General features: G+C 40.5%; 1 protein-coding gene across 1 annotated transcript; it reads right to left on the bottom strand.

The window, feature by feature from the left end:
• Positions 1-1,439: 1,439 nt before the first annotated feature.
• Positions 1,440-12,687, bottom strand: pepd (peptidase D). Its single transcript, XM_029721092.1, has 15 exons — positions 12,594-12,687; positions 9,827-10,010; positions 9,463-9,590; positions 9,247-9,310; positions 9,034-9,081; positions 8,851-8,912; positions 8,696-8,740; positions 7,543-7,618; positions 6,367-6,413; positions 4,730-4,798; positions 4,500-4,577; positions 3,082-3,230; positions 2,642-2,826; positions 2,304-2,495; positions 1,440-2,046 (listed from the first exon to the last, which is right to left on the bottom strand). Exons 1-15 carry the CDS (start codon positions 12,632-12,634, stop codon positions 1,930-1,932), a joined length of 1,485 nt encoding a protein of 494 aa, XP_029576952.1. The 5' UTR covers positions 12,635-12,687; the 3' UTR covers positions 1,440-1,929.
• Positions 12,688-22,105: the final 9,418 nt, after the last annotated feature.

The raw sequence follows: 22,105 nt of genomic DNA, 5'->3' as shown, positions 1-22,105 counted from the left end.
GGCAAAGGGTGGCTACTTTGTAGAATCTGAAATATATTATGATTTGTTAAACACTTTTTTGCTTACTGCATGATTCTATGTGTCATTTCATAGTTATGTCTTCACTATTATTCTACAAATGTAGAAAATAGTACAAAAAAATGATAAAAAACCCTAGAATGAGTAGGTGTGTTCAAACTTTTGACTGGTACAATATATATATATATATATATATATGTATGATTGAGTGAGTGAAGAAGTTGCTGAACTGAAGGCAATTTAGCAGGTCCTCCCAGTGACTGAACAGAGCAGAAAGCCCTCTTTATTTATTTGTTGGGTCCCCAGGGAGGGCGCTAGTTTATCGGCACCAGTGGTCCCTTTTGGCTGCAGGGTTAAAACGTCTGTTACCTCTCCACCAATCGCTGCCTAGGAAAGGGATGTAGGCATTCCAGAGCCCACTGGATGGTTAAAGCAGATGGTTAGAAGTTCTAGAACACTATACTTCTTAAAGAGAAGGTAAAATAACTACTATATTTGCGTGAGTTAAAAAGATTACACCATTGTACATTTTTATGTTCATGTGGAGATTGAAACATTAATTCACTAAAAGGATACTGGGATATTCATGACACTTTATAACTGCAGTAATGTACCAACATTTTCACAAATATATATATATATTTTTTAAGTACATTTGAGTAAATTGAAACTTTTACTCACGTAGGCCTGGTAAACATCTAAACAAAGGTGATAAATTGACCATGCCAGTAAAGTATTATGCCACACTATTTTGTCCTTTATCCTGTATTGTACCTCAAGAGCAATGAGTTCCTTTTTGATTGCATCCATTCTATTAACATTCACTGTAAGAAAAGGTTGAGGACGTATTTATCATGGTTGATGTGTTCTCATCCTGTATGTATTGTATGTGTAATGAGATGCTACATATGGGATGGACTCTCTATAGGTAAAGACATGATAATACAGTGTATTCAATGCAACTTTGAGTTAAAGGGAATTAACTGAATTTGCCAACTGCCAAGTATTTAAGTTGATGATTAACACCATCTTTCTTTTTTTAAATCAGACATGGTGTATGACAAATGCTATACTTTAGTATTTGGAATTCAAATGCAAACATCTGCAATGTACTGTACACTACTTCATAATTGAAATGGGCAAGGTTTGATTGGCAGTTTTGGAGAGAATAGGTAAATAAATGTCTGTTTATACTTATTTAGTGCATATTTGTAGTCATTCCATTTATCTGAATCAAACCTGTAACAAATAAGGGCATCGATGCAAGGCAACTCTTACCGGAGCTACATGAACTTCAGAATGACTTAAGGACCCCATCTAGTGAAGACTGGCAGTATTACTACAAAGTTGTAGTAAACCAACCCTCTGTTCCACGACACTTTATGTTCCCTGGCATCTACAAATGTCACAGGACGCAAAACTGCAAATTGGAGGGGTTTATTTACTTCAATTGCACTGTATTTTATGAGAATTGTATAAACGTTCAAGAAAATAAAGTATCTATTACGCAGTCATAAAGCAATTAACCAGGCACTGAAATATTGTCAACCATCAACACTGTTTTTACATGTCAAGATGGCCACAGCAGTTTAATTCTCTGCATTTCTCTTAATTTTCACAATAATCATCTTTATCACTAACAGCTTCAAATAGTATAGGTAGTTTAACCTGCATTTGTGTACTAGTGTGTTATGCTACTGATACTGCATTCACTGAGATTAAACAGACACCTTTCAAGATTGAAAAGTTCTGCATCTAATGCATCCATTATTGATTATATATGGCATAATGTAGACTGGCAAGATATCATTGGAGAAACTGCATCCCTTACATCAGAAAACAGATATTCTCTCCAGATTTAGGAGTGAAAATACAATTTGGTTAGATCAGCTTGGATATGAGCGACGTTATTTAGAAGGATTTTCCACGGTCGGCCATGAAGTCCTCAATCTCCTCCACTGTACGAGGGACACAGGTGAGCAGCTCCATTCCGCTGGCAGTCACTGCAATGTCATCCTCAATACGCACCTGGACAGAGGGGGAAACATCCAGTGAGACACATTTGAGGGTCAGAGCCAAGGTTAATAATAAACAGTAGATAATTGTCAAGGGGAGCAGTTATAGCAGAAGACTTAACAGAACAGCATAATGTGTATATTATTTGCTGCCATGGAGTAGATTGAGACAAAGGAGTTTCTATGTGCAAGCTTTGGGTGGTTAACGTTGACAGTAACACCAGCACATAAACTAATGAGTATAAACTGTCTGTGGATAGGTAAACGTACCCCTCCAAATCCACGGAAGCGGGTCAGCACTTCATTGTTGATGAAGCAGCTCTGGGCTGGGTTGGCCAAGGCCTGGTCCAGCAGGTGGTTGATGAAGTAGATACCAGGCTCCACAGTCAGGACCATGCGTTCCTGCACCAGACGGCCCATCCTCAAGCTCTTCAGACCGGGCTCGTTGACCCGCTCAATACCCTGTGTAACCAAGAACAAGCGGAATGACACGGACGTTAGCTTTGTCTAGAAGAAAAGAGACATGTCTTTTTGGAAGTGTATTTAGAACTTTATGTAGCACTGATCATTGATGAATAGAATACTGTATCCATCTCTCTGGTACTGACCTCTGGATATCCGCCCACGTCGTGCACGTCGATGCCCAGCAGGTGTCCCAGGCCGTGGGGCATGAAGACAGAGCCCATGTGGACCTTCAGCATGTCCTCCACACTCCCATGCAGGATCCCAATCTTCACCAGCTCCTCTAGGTGAACCTGGTCAGCCAGACGGTGCATCTCTGTCCACTTGACCTCTGAAACACAAGACCACCTTCAGTCAGGTTTTTAAATCGGAGGTTAAAAGTTTCAAAGCAGCCTAATATGCAGGTGATAATGACTGGTGGTGAGGATATGGCATGTTCTGTGGTAGTCTTCAGACTTCAACAACTCACTATTAGTCAAACCATAGAACAAATGAATATATAATCCTTCCTTGTGCCCAAGCTAAGTATGTACTGTATGTTTAGTGAATGCTTCCTCAATCCTGCCTGTGTACAGTAGGATCATACCTGGTTTAATGGCAGCCATGACAGCCCGTGATGACTTGAGCACAGCCTCATAGATGGCCTTCTGGTCTGGAGTGAACTTTCCATTGGCTGGGAAGGAGCAGGTGATGTCAGAGGAGTAGCAGTAGTATTCTCCACCCATGTCAAACAGACTGCAAGGAAAAACCACACGTCACAGTTAGATCAGTGTTACTGCTCACCCAAAGGGCTCTACAGCCATTCCGGCATCATTATTTCCAAACATAAATCAGAGAAATTGTTCACAGCATGTACATCAGAATGAATACAGGTTTTGCCTTTCAAAGGTGCTCATGTTGTGTCATCATGGGCGCTCCACACAGCCACTTTAAATCTCCATCGGTATCCCTATACACAGCAGCCTGACTCAGGTTCAAACCCAGTCCAAGCTGTGCTCTGGCTATGAGCAAACCCATGGGAGAGCCACTCAGTGGATCCAGCTGACAGGGAGAACAAAACAACACCCTACTATACTAATGACAGCAGGGGAGGTGTAGCTCTCTGAGATGTCCAGTATTCCATTAAACAAAACAACACCCTACTATACTAATGACAGCAGGGGAGGTGTAGCTCTCTGAGATGTCCAGTATTCCATTAAACAAAACATCACCCTACTATACTAATGACAGCAGTGGAGATGTAGCTCTCTGAGATGTCCAGTATTCCATTAAACAAAACATCACCCTACTATACTAATGACAGCAGGGGAGGTGTAGCTCTCTGAGATGTCCAGTATTCCATTAAACAAAACATCACCCTACTATACTAATGACAGCAGGGGAGGTGTAGCTCTCTGAGATGTCCAGTATTCCATTAAACAAAACATCACCCTACTATACTAATGACAGCAGTGGAGATGTAGCTCTCTGAGATGTCCAGTATTCCATTAAACAAAACATCACCCTACTATACTAATGACAGCAGGGGAGGTGTAGCTCTCTGAGATGTCCAGTATTCCATTAAACAAAACAACACCCTACTATACTAATGACAGCAGGGGAGGTGTAGCTCTCTGAGATGTCCAGTATTCCATTAAACAAAACATCACCCTACTATACTAATGACAGCAGGGGAGGTGTAGCTCTCTGAGATGTCCAGTATTCCATTAAACAAAACATCACCCTACTATACTAATGACAGCAGGGGAGGTGTAGCTCTCTGAGATGTCCAGTATTCCATTAAACAAAACATCACCCTACTATACTAATGACAGCAGGGGAGGTGTAGCTCTCTGAGATGTACAGTATTCCATTAAACAAAACAACAGATCACTGCAAGTGTTTTTGATATACAAATCCAAGACAAAATGAACACAGCATTTAATAAAAACCAAGCAAACAACCCAAAAAGGACAATTGAGGAGTGGAATAACTTCACATCATGTGAAATGATCGCCGAATTACCACATGTCTCCGTCATCGATGGTCTTGTCATTGGGAGCTCCTGCATGGCCGTAGTGCAGGACTGAGCCGTTGTTTCCACTGTTGAAGATTTAAGCATACGAGTAGGTCATTATAGAGGCACTGAACACACGTCAGATATCAAAACGTACCACTGAGATGATCGTCACGTATTTCAGATATGTTCTCCATTAAATGAACCCATTTCTGTGTAGCAAAGGGAAGTGCCTTACGTTCCACAGATACAGGTGTAGGAGGTGTGACGCATTCCCCCATGAGAGTAGCAGTAGTGCTGGAACAGGCTGCAACAGAAAAGCACTGACATGAGCAACCATACACAAGAAGCTCCACAGCTCTAACAATGACAATATAGGAGGAAGTTTAATCAATGGTTAACCTCCTTTTTGATATTAATTAGCCTAGAATACAAGAAGGGAGTCATCTAAACCTCCCACCTTGAAGATCTCCATCGCCTGATACTTAACTGGAGGATAGTATGATAAAAGCATTTGGACTCATCTTCACTTGGTTATTGGTCTATTCACTGGAGACTTGAGTCAGTGATTACATATTCTCTGCTGCACGTTCTTTCTGCAGTCAATTAGTCAGATAGTGGGCTGGTGAGGGGCGCTGCTATAGTAGCTCAGATTATTTACATTCTTCAGCCACCCAGATGAAGGTTTAATTAAAAACACAAAAAGCTGCCAGCTAGAAACAGGAAATTGAATCAGCTCAGTGGGTGGCCGTTGCTACATTGTAAAATACACTCCCCTCATATGCATTTGGACAGTCAAGCCATTTTTTCCATTTGGCTCTATACTCCAGCATTTTAGGTTTGAGATCAAATGTTTCACATGAGGTGACAGTAAAGAACGTCACCTTTTATTTGAGGGTATTTTCATGCAAAATGTATCCGTTTAACCATTTAGAAATGAAAGCACTTAATGACTTGTCCCCCCATGTGAAGAAGTCATTAGTATTTGGACAAATGCGCTTATAGTGTATCAAAGTAGTCAGAAGTGTAGTATTTGGTCCCATATTCCTTGCACGCAATGACTACATCAAACTGGTGACTCCACAAATTCATTGGATGCATTTGTAGTTTGTTTTGGATTATGTTTTGCCCAATAGTAACAGAAATAAAATGATTAGTCATCATTCACAGTCAGTAGATAAGACATTTCTGAACACTTCTAAATAAATCATGATAATGCCATGATTAAGAAAAATCATGAATGAATCATGAATAAATCATGAATGAATCATAAATAAATCATGAATGAATCATAAATAAATCATGAATGAATCATGAATAAATCAGTGAGATGCCGTTCAGAGGCTACAAAAAAAACATGCTAACCTTTCACCCTTACCAATAACAGGGGAGGATAGTATTTTTGGGGGGGGGAGTATGATCTTTGTGCCTCTAACCTTTTCATTTTTCACGATTAATTCATGATGGTCGATTATCATGGTAGCGTAACACATGAATATAGAAGTGTTTAGAAACATCTTCTATTCTTACTTATAATAAATGCATCCAACATGATTTTAGTCACAAGCTTGATGTAGTCATTGCATGCAAGGAATATGAGACCAAATACTACATTTTTGACTACTTGAAAACAGTATAAGTGAATTTGTCCAAATACTTATGACTTCAGTAGTGATCAGATCAGACGTGCTGTGAATGTAGCTTATTCAGAGTGACACACCTTGATAGATAAGGAACATACTGTTTTACCATCACCTTTATGGTCAGACGGGACATAGTACACCACATAGCCTTTTCGTCATACAATATACCTTTATACGGTACAAACAGTTCAATATAGCTGGCATACCCTTCATGATAAAAAGCACCCCTCACCTCTCCATTTCATATTCTTTTTGTCCAGGTCTCACATGCTTCATGATCTGAGGAGAAAGACAACAGCACTTCAGGTTGGCCGTACCTGTGATATACAAGGTTGCAAGTGGGCAATGATGCCTCTGAGATGTATTCTTTATCTTTGATTATATTCATATATTACTCATGATATAACAACATGGTGAGCTCCAAAAGTATTGGGACATTAACACATTTTTAGTTGTTTTGACTCTGTACTCCAGCACTTTGGTTAAATTGCAGACTCCCAGGTTTAATTTGAGGGCATTTCCATCCATATCAGGTGAACCGTTTAGAAATTACACCACTTTTTGTACATAGTCCCCCCATTTTAGGGGACAAATTAACTTATTAACTGTACATGTGTATTAAAGAAGTCAAAAGTTCAGTATTTGATCCCATATTCATAGCATGCATTTATTACATGAAGCTTGTTGATGCATTTGCTGTTTGTTTTGGTTGTGTTTGAGATTATGTGGTGCCCAATATAAAGGAATGGTAAATAAAGTAGTGTCATTTTGGAGTCACTTTTATTGTAAATAAGAACAGAATATGTTTCTAAACACTTCTACATTCATGTGGATGCTACCATGACTACGGATAGTCCTGAATTAATTGTGAATAATGATGTGGAAGAAAGTTAGATACACACATGTCATACCCCCAAGACATGCTAACCTCTAAACATTACAATAACAGCAGAGGTTAGCATTTTTTGGGAGGTATGATATTTGTGCGTCCAACTTTCTCACTCATCTTTATTTACGATTCATTCAGGACTACTCATAATCATGGTAGCATCCACATTAATGTAGAAGTGTTTAGAAACATTTCTATTCTTATTTACAATAAGTGACTCCAAAATGACACAATACATTATTTACCATGAACTTATGGGCACAAAATAACCTGAAACTCAACCAAAACAAACAGCAAGTGCATCCAACACGTTTGAAGAGTCACAAGCTTGATGTAATCATTGCGTGCTAGGAATATGGGACCAAATACTCAACTTGACTACTTTAATACACATAAGTGAATTTGTCCCAATACTTTTGGTCCCCTAAAATCCAAAAATCAAATGAGATGAGCCAGAAACTGGAGCTCCTTCTCCCCCTGTGGCAGGTATGTCTGTCTGTCTGTCCTGCAGGATTTTACCTCTTTATGGGCTTCACTGGAAATCCGGTTAGTGTATCGCAGAACCTCCAGCTCCATGTCAGTCTTAGTCAGCCGGCTGCAAGAAGAGAAGGAACAAGGAGTCAAGGGCCTCTTAGATCAATATGCCAGGTGTATATTTCTATATTATAAACTGGGTGGTTTAAGCCCTGAATGCTGATTGGCTGAAAGCCATGGTATATCAGACCATATACCACAGGTATGACAAAACATTACTTTTTACTGCAATAATGTTGGTAACCAGCTTATAATAGCAATAAGGCACCTCAGGGTTTGTGGTATATGTTCAATATACCACGGCTAAGGGCTGTATTCAGGCACTGCACATTGCGTTGTGCATAAGAACAGCTCTTAGTTGTGGTATATTGGTCATATACCGCACCCCCTCTGGCCTTTTTGCTTAATTCTATCATGCACAAACACTGGCTAATAGCACCCAGCCAGAAACAAAAGAATGATGAAAGCTAAAGCTCTGTGTGTACATTTTACATTTTAGTCATTTAGCAGACGCTCTTATCCAGAGCGACTTACAGTAGTGAATGCATACATTTCATTTCATGCATTTTTTTGTACTGGCCCCCCGTGGGAATCGAACCCACAACCCTGGCGTTGCACACACCATGCTGGCGTTGCAAACACCATGCTCTACCAACTGAGCCACAGGGAAGACCTGTGTGTATGTGTGTATGCATGCATGCATGTGCTTTATATTTGGTAGCTCATAATGAATGCAGAAATAATACCTGTATTATACTCATCCATTCCTCACTGCCGGAGGAGCCTTACACTCCTCTTTATCTTTCAGGAAAATCAGCTTCTTACCATATTGTTAGTGAGGTGTTTTTCTGATTCTATTCTTGGTCATGGTTTCTACCACCATTTATGTCTTAATGATTCTGCTAGGTCGCAGTTGTAAATGAGAACTTGTTCTCAACTGGCCTACCTGGTTAAATAAAGGTGAAATCAAAAAAAATGTAAAAAAATTCTCTACACATTAGAGATGCAGTCAACACCTCAGATGACTCAGTGTGAAACAGACACAGACTAATAAGGTTTTACAAAAATAGTTCTACATAACAGAAAAGAAGCAGTATCCAATGGTTACGAGCTGGATATAGTATCATACAGTACTTACCATTCCACAATGACTGGATGCAGAAGAGTGTTGTTCACTTGGAATCTGAAATAAAAGACACAAGTTCATATTTATCAAGGCAAAACATTTAACCAAATAAATTAGAAATACCAGTTTGATTCAAATGGATATCAATTGATGCCAATTAAACTTACTGACTGATTCCTTCAAAGGAGGCTTCGCGGCAGATACTCCCACTGTCTGTGTTCTGTCCACGCTGGAAGAAACATAATACAATTACCAGGCCCACTTTCATGTCTCTTAAAATTAGACTTTATCTAATGAATTGCTACTGTAAACCACTATCATAGCATCAACGTGATATATTAAGGACATACCAAAGTGAGAAGAGCTCCAAGCTTCATCTTGGAGAAGACATCAGCAATCTGTAAGAGTTCAGACAGAAAGGCAGAATTGTTGAGGGATCAGAGAACTGACACTTTCAAATAGAGGGAAACGAGTGAAGCTACAAGATCACAAGCTAAGCTACAACACTACAAAGATGGGTAAGGTGTACAGTATGTGCATGCAAACGTGACACACTAACTTACATCACAGGTGTATTGCACCTCATCGACGGCGTATTTCTCCTTGAAGTATTCCCGCGGATGGATCCTGTCAACAGACAATGACACAATCGGTTTTAATGAGCAGGCCTAAGGAGTATTCTTAGAGTGTCTTTATGAGTCCATGATGCTGAAAGTGGTAGGCTGTCTCCTGAGGCTGATCACATTCACATATAGTTTGAGTTACAGTCACTGACTCACTCTCCCATCCAGGTTGCATAGCTCTCAGGCAGCTTGGGGACAAAGAGGATGGATTTTCCAGTGTCCACGTCAATGGCTCCGTAGCAGTCGGCTTCAGTCACTCCAAAAGCCCAATGGAAGAAGGACTCCTACAGAACCACATGAGTCAAAAGAGTTAGCCAGGGTCCGCTCAGTCACACCTCCATCCATCTCATCAATGTGTGATCCTATGTGGCTCAGTTGGTAAAGCAACGCTAGGATTGTGGATTCAATTCCCGCTGGGGTCATCAATATGAAAATGTATGCACATACTACTGTACGTCGCTTTAGGATAAACGAGTCTTCTAAATTGCATATCTGTAATTGACTGTTATTAAACATGTACCTGTCTGAAGAGCATGTCTGTATCGGTGCAGTATCGCTGCTTCTGCTCCCCTCCCTGCAGTACGACCACAGACTTGGGGGCCACCCCATCCTTGGCCTTCAGGCCTTGGCACAGCCGCCGCCGGTTCTCAGCAAACAGGGCTGCTGACACTCTCAGGGTGTCTTTACCCAGCCAATACACAGGTCTACAGAAAGACAGCATTGGGAAATGGGTTAATATGTTGTACATTACTGTCTAGTAGTTTTCCATTTTCAGTTAGCTAACCCAATTGCCTGCCTTAGATTTTTTTTTAGTTCGGCTGATTCTTTCTAAAACAATAGTCGATAAAAATACTTACAAACCCTTTAGTAAATATTAAATGTAAAAAACAAATCGTTGTTTATCATTATACTGCACACAGTTATGAAAGTTACATTTTTAGTGAAACTAGCAGAAGTGGTGAGGACAAACATTGACCATTTTTAGGACTCAAGAGTTTTACACTCAACAAAAAAGATGATTTTGCACAAACTCAGATGGATGGAACTGTAGAACAGTATTTCCCTAAATGGATCTGGTTTCAATGATCCGCAGTGTATGGTAAAGGTAACACTTCATCTCTGGAGAGTGCTCCCTTCCTAGTGTGATTTAGTAACAACAAAGACATATTTACATGATCAAAGGTCACTAAACGTAGAGTTGTTGATCACCAACCTGCCTCAGATTTTGTCAACTCAACAATAAGATGTCTAAACACTTCTGTGATCATGTGAGTGGGTTTCAATGTGCACTTCCTGTTTTAGAGATGTAGTACATTTAAACAAGTAACACGAGCTATGATAGGTGGATAGAGTATAATGCATCATATCACCTCAATATCAATTAATAACAATTGGAGCATTGACATATCATAGGGATGGGGGAAATCGATACAGTAGAGCAGTGGTCACCAACCAGTCGATCTTCTAGGCATTCCTAGTTGATAACCAAACATTTCTATAGAAAAGCCAACGATAAAGGCTTGCATTCCTTTATTTATTTGACTTTGCGCTTTTGACGGAAGGTGCACTTGAATCAGAAGCCCTGCATGCCAGGTAGGCAAAGTGTTTTGAACCATTCAAACTCCACCTACCCGGCGGACAATAAGAGCTGTCGTTAAATCAAGTGCGCTGGCCAATTAGGTAGCTAAACATTTGATTACCATGCCTAGTAAGGCTTCCACGACCCCACAGCAAAGTTTGATACTAGCCTACGTGAGATTTCATAACTTTTAAAACCATGACCAGAGATAAACTGTCAAAGAATACAGCAAAACCCTGTTGTTTTATGAGTGGGTTTGTTTTTCATTTTTTATTCAGCACTGTCAACACTTTTACAAAACACGCTTCTCCCTACTTCTTCTCGCTCCGCAGCTGCAATTAATTAGTAGCCAAGTGTATCGATAGGCCTGCATTTTTATTACTAGCAGCTCGTAATGTCTATTTTAATTTTGAGGAATATTTCACTTTCTCTAGTCATAGGAACATGAATTTGAGAATGAGGCAAAAGTAATGTGGTGTGACTCGAGTTTCACCATCAGTGGTAGGACGGTGTCCTCTCTCTGGCCAGTTTCACCAGACGAATGGAGAGAGCAGGGACAGTGAGAGGTGGACCCTCTGCTGCTCTCTCCCTCCCTTCGCTGAGACTGACCATCAGATGCAGGTACCATCAGTCCAGTAAAATAAAAAGTGAATTACCTTATTTAAGCTCAGCTGTGCCTCGCAAGTGGTACAACTGATCTATTTTGTTATCAAAGCTTGAGTTTTTAAATATAATATGGTCTTAGAAGAACAATATTGGCAGGCCAAGCACATACAGCCAATATGCTGTAATAATATTTTTGGCCTACTGCACAAACTTAATTCCTACAGAACTGTTTTTATTAATGTTGAATAGGCTTACATGTTTTTAAAACAATCTGAGTGGTAGACCTCAGCTTGTTTTTTGACTGCAAAAGTGATCTTGACTCAGAAAAGGTTGGTGACAACTGCAGTAGAGTATTGCAATACTATTTTTGACAATATATCAATTCTATGACTGCAAGTATCGATTCTCTCTTTTTGCAAGGTAGTTAATGTTAGCTAGTGCTAGTTGGCTGTATCTACGCAAAAACGTCGGTATTTTTTCTATAATGTTAGTTTGTCTTCAATCTTACTTTTAAATGGTGAGCCAACATGTTCTCAGCACTTGACTAATCAAAATGAGTTTTATTATTATGCCTCTCTCCTGTCCCTCTGCCGCAGACATATAGTGAGCAATATTTATTTAACATCGAACTGTGATAAATATAGAATCGTGATACATATAGAATCGCAGTACATATCGTATAGGCACCTAGCTACTGTAAGTATCGTGATAATACCGTATCGTGAGGTCCCTGGCAATTATTTCAGAAACAACCCCTCTGTAGAGAGACTAGCTAATATTATCCACAAACTGGAGCTGTAACCACCTATTTTTTTCCCTATTCTGCGAAAACATTTCAAGTTAGACATGCATAGTGAGTTAGTTACCTGGCAAAGTTGCTGATTGATGCCTGACTGCCAGCCTGCAAAAAGTACGCCGCTCTTTTCTTATGTTTGACAGTTAGCCCCGTTAACAAGAGTTAGCTTAGTTGATCAGGTTTATGCAGATAGCTAGCGAGCTAACAATTTATGCATTATATTTTTTTCAATTCAGAATCAGTGGCCAAATACGCTTAACACAAAGATAAACTATATGAATAATACAGAACAGAATATATACTCACTGCTGTCGTGCAGCCATGTTGCTCAAGACTGGAAGTGTCATGTGACACGTGTCTTCGCTTGTGAAGCCGATCAGCTGATTTTGGCTGAAGGAGTGAGTGCTGAACAAAATGTTTCAAAATGTATGTCGGCATTATGTGATATCAATCGGCGAACCTGAATGATGCTTGAAACAGTAAGGCCATTTATTTGATCCACTAACTTTAAATATATGTTAGGGTTGTATTGCATTGCCATTTGCAAGGTCTTTATAACTGTCTTTCAGAAACCCCCCACGGAGTTGTTTCAGTTTCAAATCCACTTTTTTTTTATCAGTAAACATCACACAATATATTTTTGTGTTGGATATATATACTGTTCAGCTTTTAGTTTTTATTATGAACCAACTTTTGAGATGTTATTTCATTCTCAATTTCATTGTCACTCTTCAGTGAATATTCTTGATATATTTTCTCACAGAGAACTTCTACAGAAGTCTGTTCTAGTGCCCATCCCACACAAGTTATGTAACTTATTATGGCCTTTCTTTTATCTGAAGCAGCAATTATTTCAACACTTAGTTCAAGGTTCAAGAAAGCATTTGCAGATACTGTGTGACTCAGGCTGCATTTACACAGGCAGCCCAATTCTGATCTCTTGTCAAAAGATCTGATCTGATTGGTCAAAATACCCATTAGTGGCAAAAATATCTGAATTGGGCTACCTGTCTGTCATAAATTGAAAATGCATCCCAGCCCTAACAATATTGACTATTACTGATATGCCCCACTTGGATTAGGAGGGCAGTGGGGGGAATGTGTCTCAACTGCACAGATGAATGTAACCCATTTGGGACCTTATTACAGTGTAATTATAATGCAATAACCCATGTTAATGTGTACTAGGTAGATAAGTACAGGCAGTAAAGTTGTACTTTCCACCGCTAAATCAATATCAGAAGATACAGATCAGTACTGTACTCGATACAGCATGTACTTCCTAGCCAGTGTAAATGCATAGGTTATTTCCCTGACAAGGACCCCGCTCCACATCCTGACCAACACCAGACATACACCATTAGACAACAACTGAAATACACCATTAGACAACAACAGACATACACCATTAGAACTACTGCTATAACTTAGAAATATAATTAACATATCAATGAGTTGCTTGTGCTTGTACTCTGCCTGGATGTTACAGAGTACAGAGAAATGACAGACTGCGCCTTTAATTGAGACTCTAATTAATCAGTGCTTGCGGTCCAAACACTTAAAAAACACACCCTATCCTCTCAGCCCTCAAATTGAGTGGACACTTCTGATGGTGTATCATGACGTCTGACGAGTTTACACTTGCAAGGCAAGGGGCGAGGGAGGAAGGAATGAATTTTAAATGGACCACCCTTGGCCGGAAATTCATCACTCGGTCATCCTGTGAGGATTGTGTTTTCAGCCACCGGTAGGTTGTGGGTGCCTCATATGCGCTACAGTCAATTATGAGTGCATGTCTACTTATATTAAATATATCATTTTTAATATACGCCTACTGTATGATAGCTAGCCAATTAATTAGCTAACTAGCGTTAGCCTGCCTGGCTGGATCTTCTGAAGAAGGAAAATGTTTTATTTCTACAATTTCCAAATGATAACCAAACAAAACATATTTACTTTTTACGAGACGTGTTTGTGCCGTCGTGCATTAGTAGCACAATTTCTAACTTATTTGCATTCGTTTTTACTTACAGTTGTACATTGACTTCTCCATTGATATTGGTTTTAAGTTTTCACGGACTTGAATTATGGGGAGTTTCAGGCCCCGGAGTGAAAAGCCTATCTTAAAACGAGGGCTGAGGGGTTTACATTGCAAACTTCCCTTGCTTGGCTAATCATTTGGACCACCCTCCAAGATGGCGACAGGGATTCCCCCAAGGGCATAAGGCAAGGGTAAGTGGACGAGGGTGTGTCTTTTAAGTGTTTGGACCGCAGCCAGTGTCTCACCCTGGATTGTTCAGGAAGTACTGACATCTGGGTATCCACCCACGTCGTGCACGTCGATGCCCAGTAGGTGTCCCAGGCCATGGGGCATGAAGACAGAGCCCATGTGGACCTTCAGCATGTCCTCCACACTCCCATGCAGGATCCCAATCTTCACTAGCTCCTGCAGAACCCGGTCAGCCAGACAGTGCATCTCTGTCCACTTGACCTCTGAAACACAAGACTTGTTTTGTGGACTGGATCTAGTATTCACTATTAAAGGCATAGCCCATTTGATTTGCTCACAAGCATATATGGATGAAGGGAGCTGACACTTGATTTAGACATATTTGTAAGTATGCATGTGTTTAATGAGAGCCATGATGGTCCATGATGACTTCAGCAAAGCCTCAGAGTGCTTTCTCCACCCATGTCAAACAGACAATAAATTGTTCCCAGCATGCACATCAGAATGAATAAAAGTTTTGAGCGGAGGCGGTTTGCCTTTCAAAGGTGCTCATGTTGTGTCACCATGGGCGCTCCAAACAGCCACTTTAAATCTCCATCAGTATCCCTATGCACACAGCAGCCTGCATCGGGTTCAAATACAGTCAAGCTGTGCTATGTTTATGAATAATCCCATGGGAGAGCCACTCAGGGCTACAAGACTAAAGGATCCATCTTTTGTGTATCAATATTTAAAACCTGCTCAACTTTCAACCTCTAAGACAAACGTTCAAGAAGAATCCAGTGGGTATGTTAAAGAGGCTGTCCAAGAGTTCCCCTTTCAAACACCATCATCTTTTTAATACCCTCTTAGATGTTTAGTCTTTCAGCGGTTCTGGACCAGTTACGACTGACAAATAATGCCAAAAATCCCCATCTGTCTGCTCTCCGATTCCACTCTCCAAGCAGAGCTGACTTGAAGTGTCAGGTTTCAGACATACATTTGCATATGGAGTGACCTGTCACATTTTCTGGCCTATCCAGACAAAGAATCGATTATCTGTTCTTCTGAGTGAGTGAGCCCAGCTTGAGAGATGACAAATGAACGGTGACAGTCTTGCGAGTCCAGCCATTGTGGTTTCATCTTTCTGTGACTTTCTCAGCAATTTAGAGCAATCAACATGAAAAAATATGAAATATTTTAATATAATTTAAACAAGATCCCTTTCTCTTGGTCACAGAAGGACGAAATCACTTTGTGCTTAAAGCTGAAATTGTCATGAGTATGCACACATTTGAATGGTGTTTGAATTTAGGATAAAATTGTCTGTCAACAGTTATATGAAATAGTGCCAATATGGTACTGTCACTAAGTATGATCCTATTTATTTTACAGCTATAAGAAATGTGAAATCTTATAGTAAGTCATTTCGGTCATAGGAAATGATGGCACTATTTCATATACAGTGAGGGGAAAAAGTATTTGATCCCCTGCTGATTTTGTACGTTTGCCCACTGACAAAGAAATGATCAGTCTATAATTTTAATGGTAGGTTTATTTGAACAGTGAGAGACAGAATAACAACAAAGAAATCCAGAAAAACGCATGTCAAAAATGTTATAAATTGATTTGCATTTTAATGAGGGAAATAAGTATTTGACCCCTCTGCAAAACATGACTTAGTACTTGGTGGCAAAACCCTTGTTGGCAATCACAGAGGTCAGACGTTTCTTGTAGTTGGTCACCAGGTTTGCACACATCTCAGGAGGGATTTTGTCCCACTCCTCTTTGCAGATCTTCTCCAAGTCATTAAGGTTTCGAGGCTGACGTTTGGCAAATCGAACCTTCAGCTCCCTCCACAGATTTTCTATGGGATTAAGGTCTGGAGACTGGCTAGGCCACTCCAGGACCTTAATGTGCTCCTTCTTGAGCCACTCCTTTGTTGCCTTGGCCGTGTGTTTTGGGTCATTGTCATGCTGGAATACCCATCCACGACCCATTCTCACCCAAGATTTGACGATACATGGCCCCGTCCATCGTCCCTTTGATGCGGTGAAGTTGTCCTGTCCCCTTAGCAGAAAAACACCCCCAAAGCATAATGTTTCCACCTCCATGTTTGACGGTGGGTATGGTGTTCTTGGGGTCATAGGCAGCATTCCTCCTCCTCCAAACAGGGCGAGTTGAGTTGATGCCAAAGAGCTCCATTTGGTCTCATCTGACCACAACACTTTCACCCAGTTGTCCTCTGAATCATTCAGATGTTCATTGGCAAACTTCAGATGGGCATGTATATGTGCTTTCTTGAGCAAGGGGACCTTGTGGGAGCTGCAGGATTTCAGTCCTTCACGGCGTAGTGTGTTACCAGTTGTTTTCTTGGTGACTATGGTCCCAGCTGCCTTGAGATCATTGACAAGATCTTCCCGTGTAGTTCTGGGCTAATTCCTCACCGTTCTCATGATCATTGCAACTTCACGAGGTGAGATCTTGCATGGAGCCCCAGGCCGAGGGAGATTGACAGTTCTTTTGTGTTTCTTCCATTTGCGAATAATCGCACCAACTGTTGTCACCTTCTCACCAAGCTGCTTGGCGATGGTCTTGTAGCCCATTCCAGCCTTGTGTAGGTCTACAATCTTGTCCCTGACATCCTTGGAGAGCTCTTTGGTCTTGGCCATGGTGGAGAGTTTGGAATCTGATTGATTGATTGCTTCTGTGGACAGGACTGAGATTAGGAGCACTCCCTTTAAGAGTGTGCTCCTAATCTCAGCTTGTTACCTCTATAAAAGACACCTGGGAGCCAGAAATCTTTCTGATTGAGAGGGGGTCAAATACTTATTTCCCTCATTAAAATGCAAATCAATTTATAACATTTTTGACATGCGTTTTTCTGGATTTCTTTGTTGTTATTCTGTCTCTCACTGTTCAAATAAAGCTACCATTAAAATTATAGACTGATCATTTCTTTGTCAGTGGGCAAACGTACAGCAGGGGATCAAATACTTTTTTCCCTCACTGTAACTGTCGACAGAGAATTTTCTCCTAAATGTCCACTGAGCGGCACAGAGACACCATTCAAATGTGTGCATACTCATTACAACTTCAGCTTTCAGCACAAAGTGTGACCAAGACAAAGTGATCTTCTTTAATTATATTAAATTCTGTGATCAAGTGAAAGCAATCTTCTTTAAATTATATTAAATGATTTCGTATTTTTTCATGTTGAGATGAAAAATTATATATTTAGAAAGCATTTCAGTCATTTCAAGTCCTATTGCCCCACTTTTGTTGAATAGGAAAAAAATAACCATATACACTGACAAAAATAAATGCAACATCCAACAATTTCAAAGATTTTACAGAGCTACTGTTCATATAAGGAAATGACTGGGAATACAGATATGTATCTGTTGGTTACAGATACCTTAAAAAAAGGTAGGGTCGTGGTTAAGAAAACCAGTCAGTATCTGGTGTGACCACCATTTGCCTCATGCAGCGCGACACATCTCCTTCGCTTAGAGTTGATCAGGCTGTTGATTGTGGCCTGTGGAATGTTGTCCCACTCCTCTTCAGTGGTTGTGCGAAGTTGCTGGATATTGTCGGGAACTGGAACATGTTGATCCAGAGCATCCCAAACATGCTAAATGGGTGACATGTCTGGTGGGTATGCAGGCTATGGAAGAACTGGGACATTTTCAGCTTCCAGGAATTGTGTACAGATGGGGCTGTGCATTATCATGCTGAAACATGAGGTGATGGCGTGACATTGGGCCTCAGGATCTCCTCATGGTATTTCTGTGCATTCAAATTGCCAATGATAAAATGCAATTGTGTTTGATGTCCGTAGCTTATGCCTGCCATAACCCCACCACCACGATGGGACACTCTGTTCACAATGTTGACATCAGCAAACTGCTCACCCTCACAACGCCATACACGCTGTCTGCCATCTGCCAGTAGTTGAAACGGAGATTCATCCATGAAGAGCACACTTCTCCATCGTGCCAGTGACCATCGAAGGTGAGCATTTAACCACTGAACTAGGTTATGACGCCGAACTGCAGTCAGGTCAAGACCCTGGTGAGGACGGCTAGCACGCAGATGAGCTTCCCTCAGATGGTTTCTGACAATGTGTGCAGAAATCCTTCAGATGTGCAAACCCACAGTTTCATCAGCTGTCTGGGTGATTGGTCTCAGACGATCCCGCAGGTGAAGAAGCCAGATGCGGAGGTCCTGGGCTGGTGTGGTTACACGTGGCCTGCGGTTGTGAGGCAGGTTGGACGTACTGCCAAATTCTCTAAAACTACGTTGGAGGTAGCTTATGATAGAGGAATTAACATTCAATTCTCTGGCAACAGCTCTGGTAGGCATTCCTGTATGTTGTGTGACAGAACTACACATTTTAGAGTGGCCTTTTATTCTCCCAATGCATACGCCACACCTGTCAGGTGGATGGAATATCTTGGCAAAGGAGAAATGCTCACTAACAGGGATGTTAACACATTTGTGCACAATATTTGAGAGAAATAAGGTTTTTGTGCATTTTGAACATTTCTGAGATCTTTTATTTCAGCTCATGAAACATTGGACCAACATTTTACATGTTGCGTTTATATTTTTGTTCAGTATAAAATCACATTTTCATAATATTTGTACTTGAGCTTATGTTCTCAAAAGTGAGTACACCTCAGCCATTTATAACTATTTTACCATAAAGGTGAGTTCCAGACCTTTCTAAAACAGTTTTTTTTTACGGCCATCTCATGTAAAATAATTATGTTTGGGTATATCTATTTTGGCAAAAATCGAAATGTTGCCCTATCATTCAACTGGTATTAAAGCTGCCACTTTGCCACATAAAACCTGTACTGTTTATGTAATAATAGCTCATATTAAATATATAATAAAACATCTTACAGCTTCAATCACTGTAACGAACGTCGTAGAGAGGTGACCAAGGTGCAGTGCGGTAAGTGCTCATGTTTACTTTTTATTTAACTCAGAACACTAAACAAAATAACAAACAAAGGAAACCGAACGTTACGTTCTGCAGGCTTTCACTGAGCTGTGCAAAAACAAGATCCCACAACTGAAGGAGGGAAAAAGGGCTGCCTAAGTATGATTCCCAATCAGAGACAACAATAGACACCTGCCTCTGATTAGGAACCATACTCGGCCAAACACAAAGAAATACAAAAACTAGATTGCCCACCCCACATCACACCCTGACCTAACCAAACTAGAGGAAATAAAACATCTCTCTAAGGTCAGGGCGTGACAATCACACTCTAGGGCTAGGCTATATGATGACTGAATCCATGGTCAGATCACATCAGGGACAGCACTGCATCCATCATGTTTCCTAAAATAACAGGGGGAAAAAACTACAGTAAGACACCACTATACTATGGACAGCAGGGGGAGGTGTAACTCTCTTTGGATACAGTACTGTACATCTAAAACTGAGAAACAATGGATCTCTAAGAGTATTTCTTGATACCAAATGTAGCTAAACTACATGAAAACCCCAGAATATTTTGATTGCCTTGTGGTATAAAACAAAGAAGGAGAAAATAGGAGCAAAACGTAACAGTAAGGTACAGCAGTGGTTCTCAACCTTTTTCTGTTACTGTACCACCAACTTCATTTTGCTCTGCCAGGAGTACCCTTGATGTACCCCCTCATGTGCATTTTACCATTAGGCCTATGGTCTCATGAGTCTTCTCAAGTACCCCCTGTGGAAAGGCCAAGTACCCCCAGTGGTTCTAGTACCCCTGGTTGGAAGCAACTGAGGTACAGTATATACAGTGATTGCTGATTCACCATGTATCATCCACTATAGACTTGTCATTGGGAGCTCCTAGATGACCATAGTACAGAACTGAGTTGTGTCCTCTGTTGAATATGTAAAAACATTTATCATCATCAAGATAGTGGGCATGCGAGTCAAATACAAAAAAAGAACCACATTTGTGCAAAATTGCAAAATCACCCTCATACCTTTTTCTTAAATTAAGAAAAAGAGAAGCTCATTATAACAATAGTTCACAGGCCAAACTGTAATCATCATATTTACTTAAAAACATTTCATCCAAAATATACTGATGTTATTCACCACCAGCAGTAGCAGTCCTGGACCAGCAGAGAGGAACTGGATCTGCCAGTGGCACAAACAGTACAGTAAAGCTTGGGCTCCAAAATGTCAAGACACCCCGGTCCCTGCATACAGTGCCAGTTCCCCTGAATCCTAAATGTTATCTCTACTGCCAGCTGCATGTTCTGATGATACAGTTGAACTGTAGAGCTTTGAACTGAAAACCTGAGGGCTTGGGACCATTACAGTGGCTTGAAGGATGTTCTAGAAGAAAGCAATGCTGTAACTTGTAGTAAACAAAATGGAGAAAGACATAAAACACACTAGCTGGGATGTCGCTTTGTAAAGATAGCTGAGGCGACTTCAAAACGGAATCGTGGTCATAGCTATTACCATTGCCAATGGCCCATTGAAGTGGTAAAAGAAGATGAATTTCATGAATTATAGATTATGTTCACCATAAATTCAATTCTGTGAAGTGAGGGGGGAAGTGCCTTACGTTCCACAGATACAGGTGTAGGAGGTGTGACGCATTCCCCCACTGGAGTAGCAATAGTACTGGAACAGGCTGCAACAGAAAAGCACTGATGTGAGGATCACACAAAACTACAGATTTAGCAATTAACCTATTGGTAGGACATTATCCTCTTTACCCTTTTACATACAGAACAGAAGAAGATTTTCTCAGAAAGGAGATAAAAACATAAATCTCCCACCTTGAAAATCTCCATCTATATTTATGTTTTTATCTTGTGAGACTGAAAGAGTGATTATTCACCAATCAACTTGCTGAAATTCAAGTTGATGTAAACAGAAGAGTAAACGTTTTCACAGCAGGTAATCTGCTGTCTCGGCAGTAACTAAACCTGAGCCAACAACTACAGATAATGTAACTGCCAAAATAAATGAAACACTTCAGCAAATTAGGGATATAAAGTATATTGAAAGCAGGTTCTTGAGTTGTATTTAATTAAGCATGAACATCCCATCATACTTAGGGTCATGTATAAGTATGCCCAGTATTTTGGCTACCATGGTTAGATCTCAGTGACTTTGAAAAGAGGGGTCTCAAAGGAGCATAGGGGATGTCTCAGTCACCAGATCTCAACCCAATAGAGCGGCGCCTGAGACAGCGTTTTCCAACACCATCAACAAAAAAACAAATTATGGAATTTCTTTCCAATAGAGTTCCAGACACTTATAGAATCTATGCCAAGCTATTCAGAGGCTCGTGGTGGCCCAACGCCCTATTTGCACACTTTTGTCAGTGTTTCCATTATTTAGGCAGTACAGTACATCCTACTGTAAACCTGAGCTGTTGGATTTCCTCGCTCTCCAGCTTGATAAAAATATCAGCAGAGAGCAGTGTTAGTTTGTTAGACATATAAGAGTAACATGGAGAGTTCTACAGAAATTCAGCAGCCTCCAGCTACAGTAGGAGAGAGGGAGAGGAGAAAGCGAGAGAAAGGGAAAAAAAGAGAGATAAGAAAGGCAGAAAGCACAGTCTCTCCTCCCAAAGCA

This window comes from Salmo trutta, chromosome 29, assembly GCF_901001165.1.
Source record: "Salmo trutta chromosome 29, fSalTru1.1, whole genome shotgun sequence".
NCBI lineage: Eukaryota > Metazoa > Chordata > Actinopteri > Salmoniformes > Salmonidae > Salmo > Salmo trutta.
This window is presented reverse-complemented; position numbering and strand designations above follow the sequence as displayed.

Excerpts from the sequence above, each read along its gene's own strand:
- pepd (XM_029721092.1), bottom strand. The coding sequence starts at position 12,634 with ATGACACTTCCAGTCTTGAGCAACATGGCTGCACGACAGCA. Across the intron at positions 9,082-9,246 it reads AGGTGCAATACACCTGTGAT|ATTGCTGATGTCTTCTCCAA; the intron begins GTAAGTTAGTGT and ends GAACTCTTACAG. Across the intron at positions 2,047-2,303 it reads GCTTCCGTGGATTTGGAGGG|GTGCGTATTGAGGATGACAT; the intron begins GTACGTTTACCT and ends CCCTCTGTCCAG.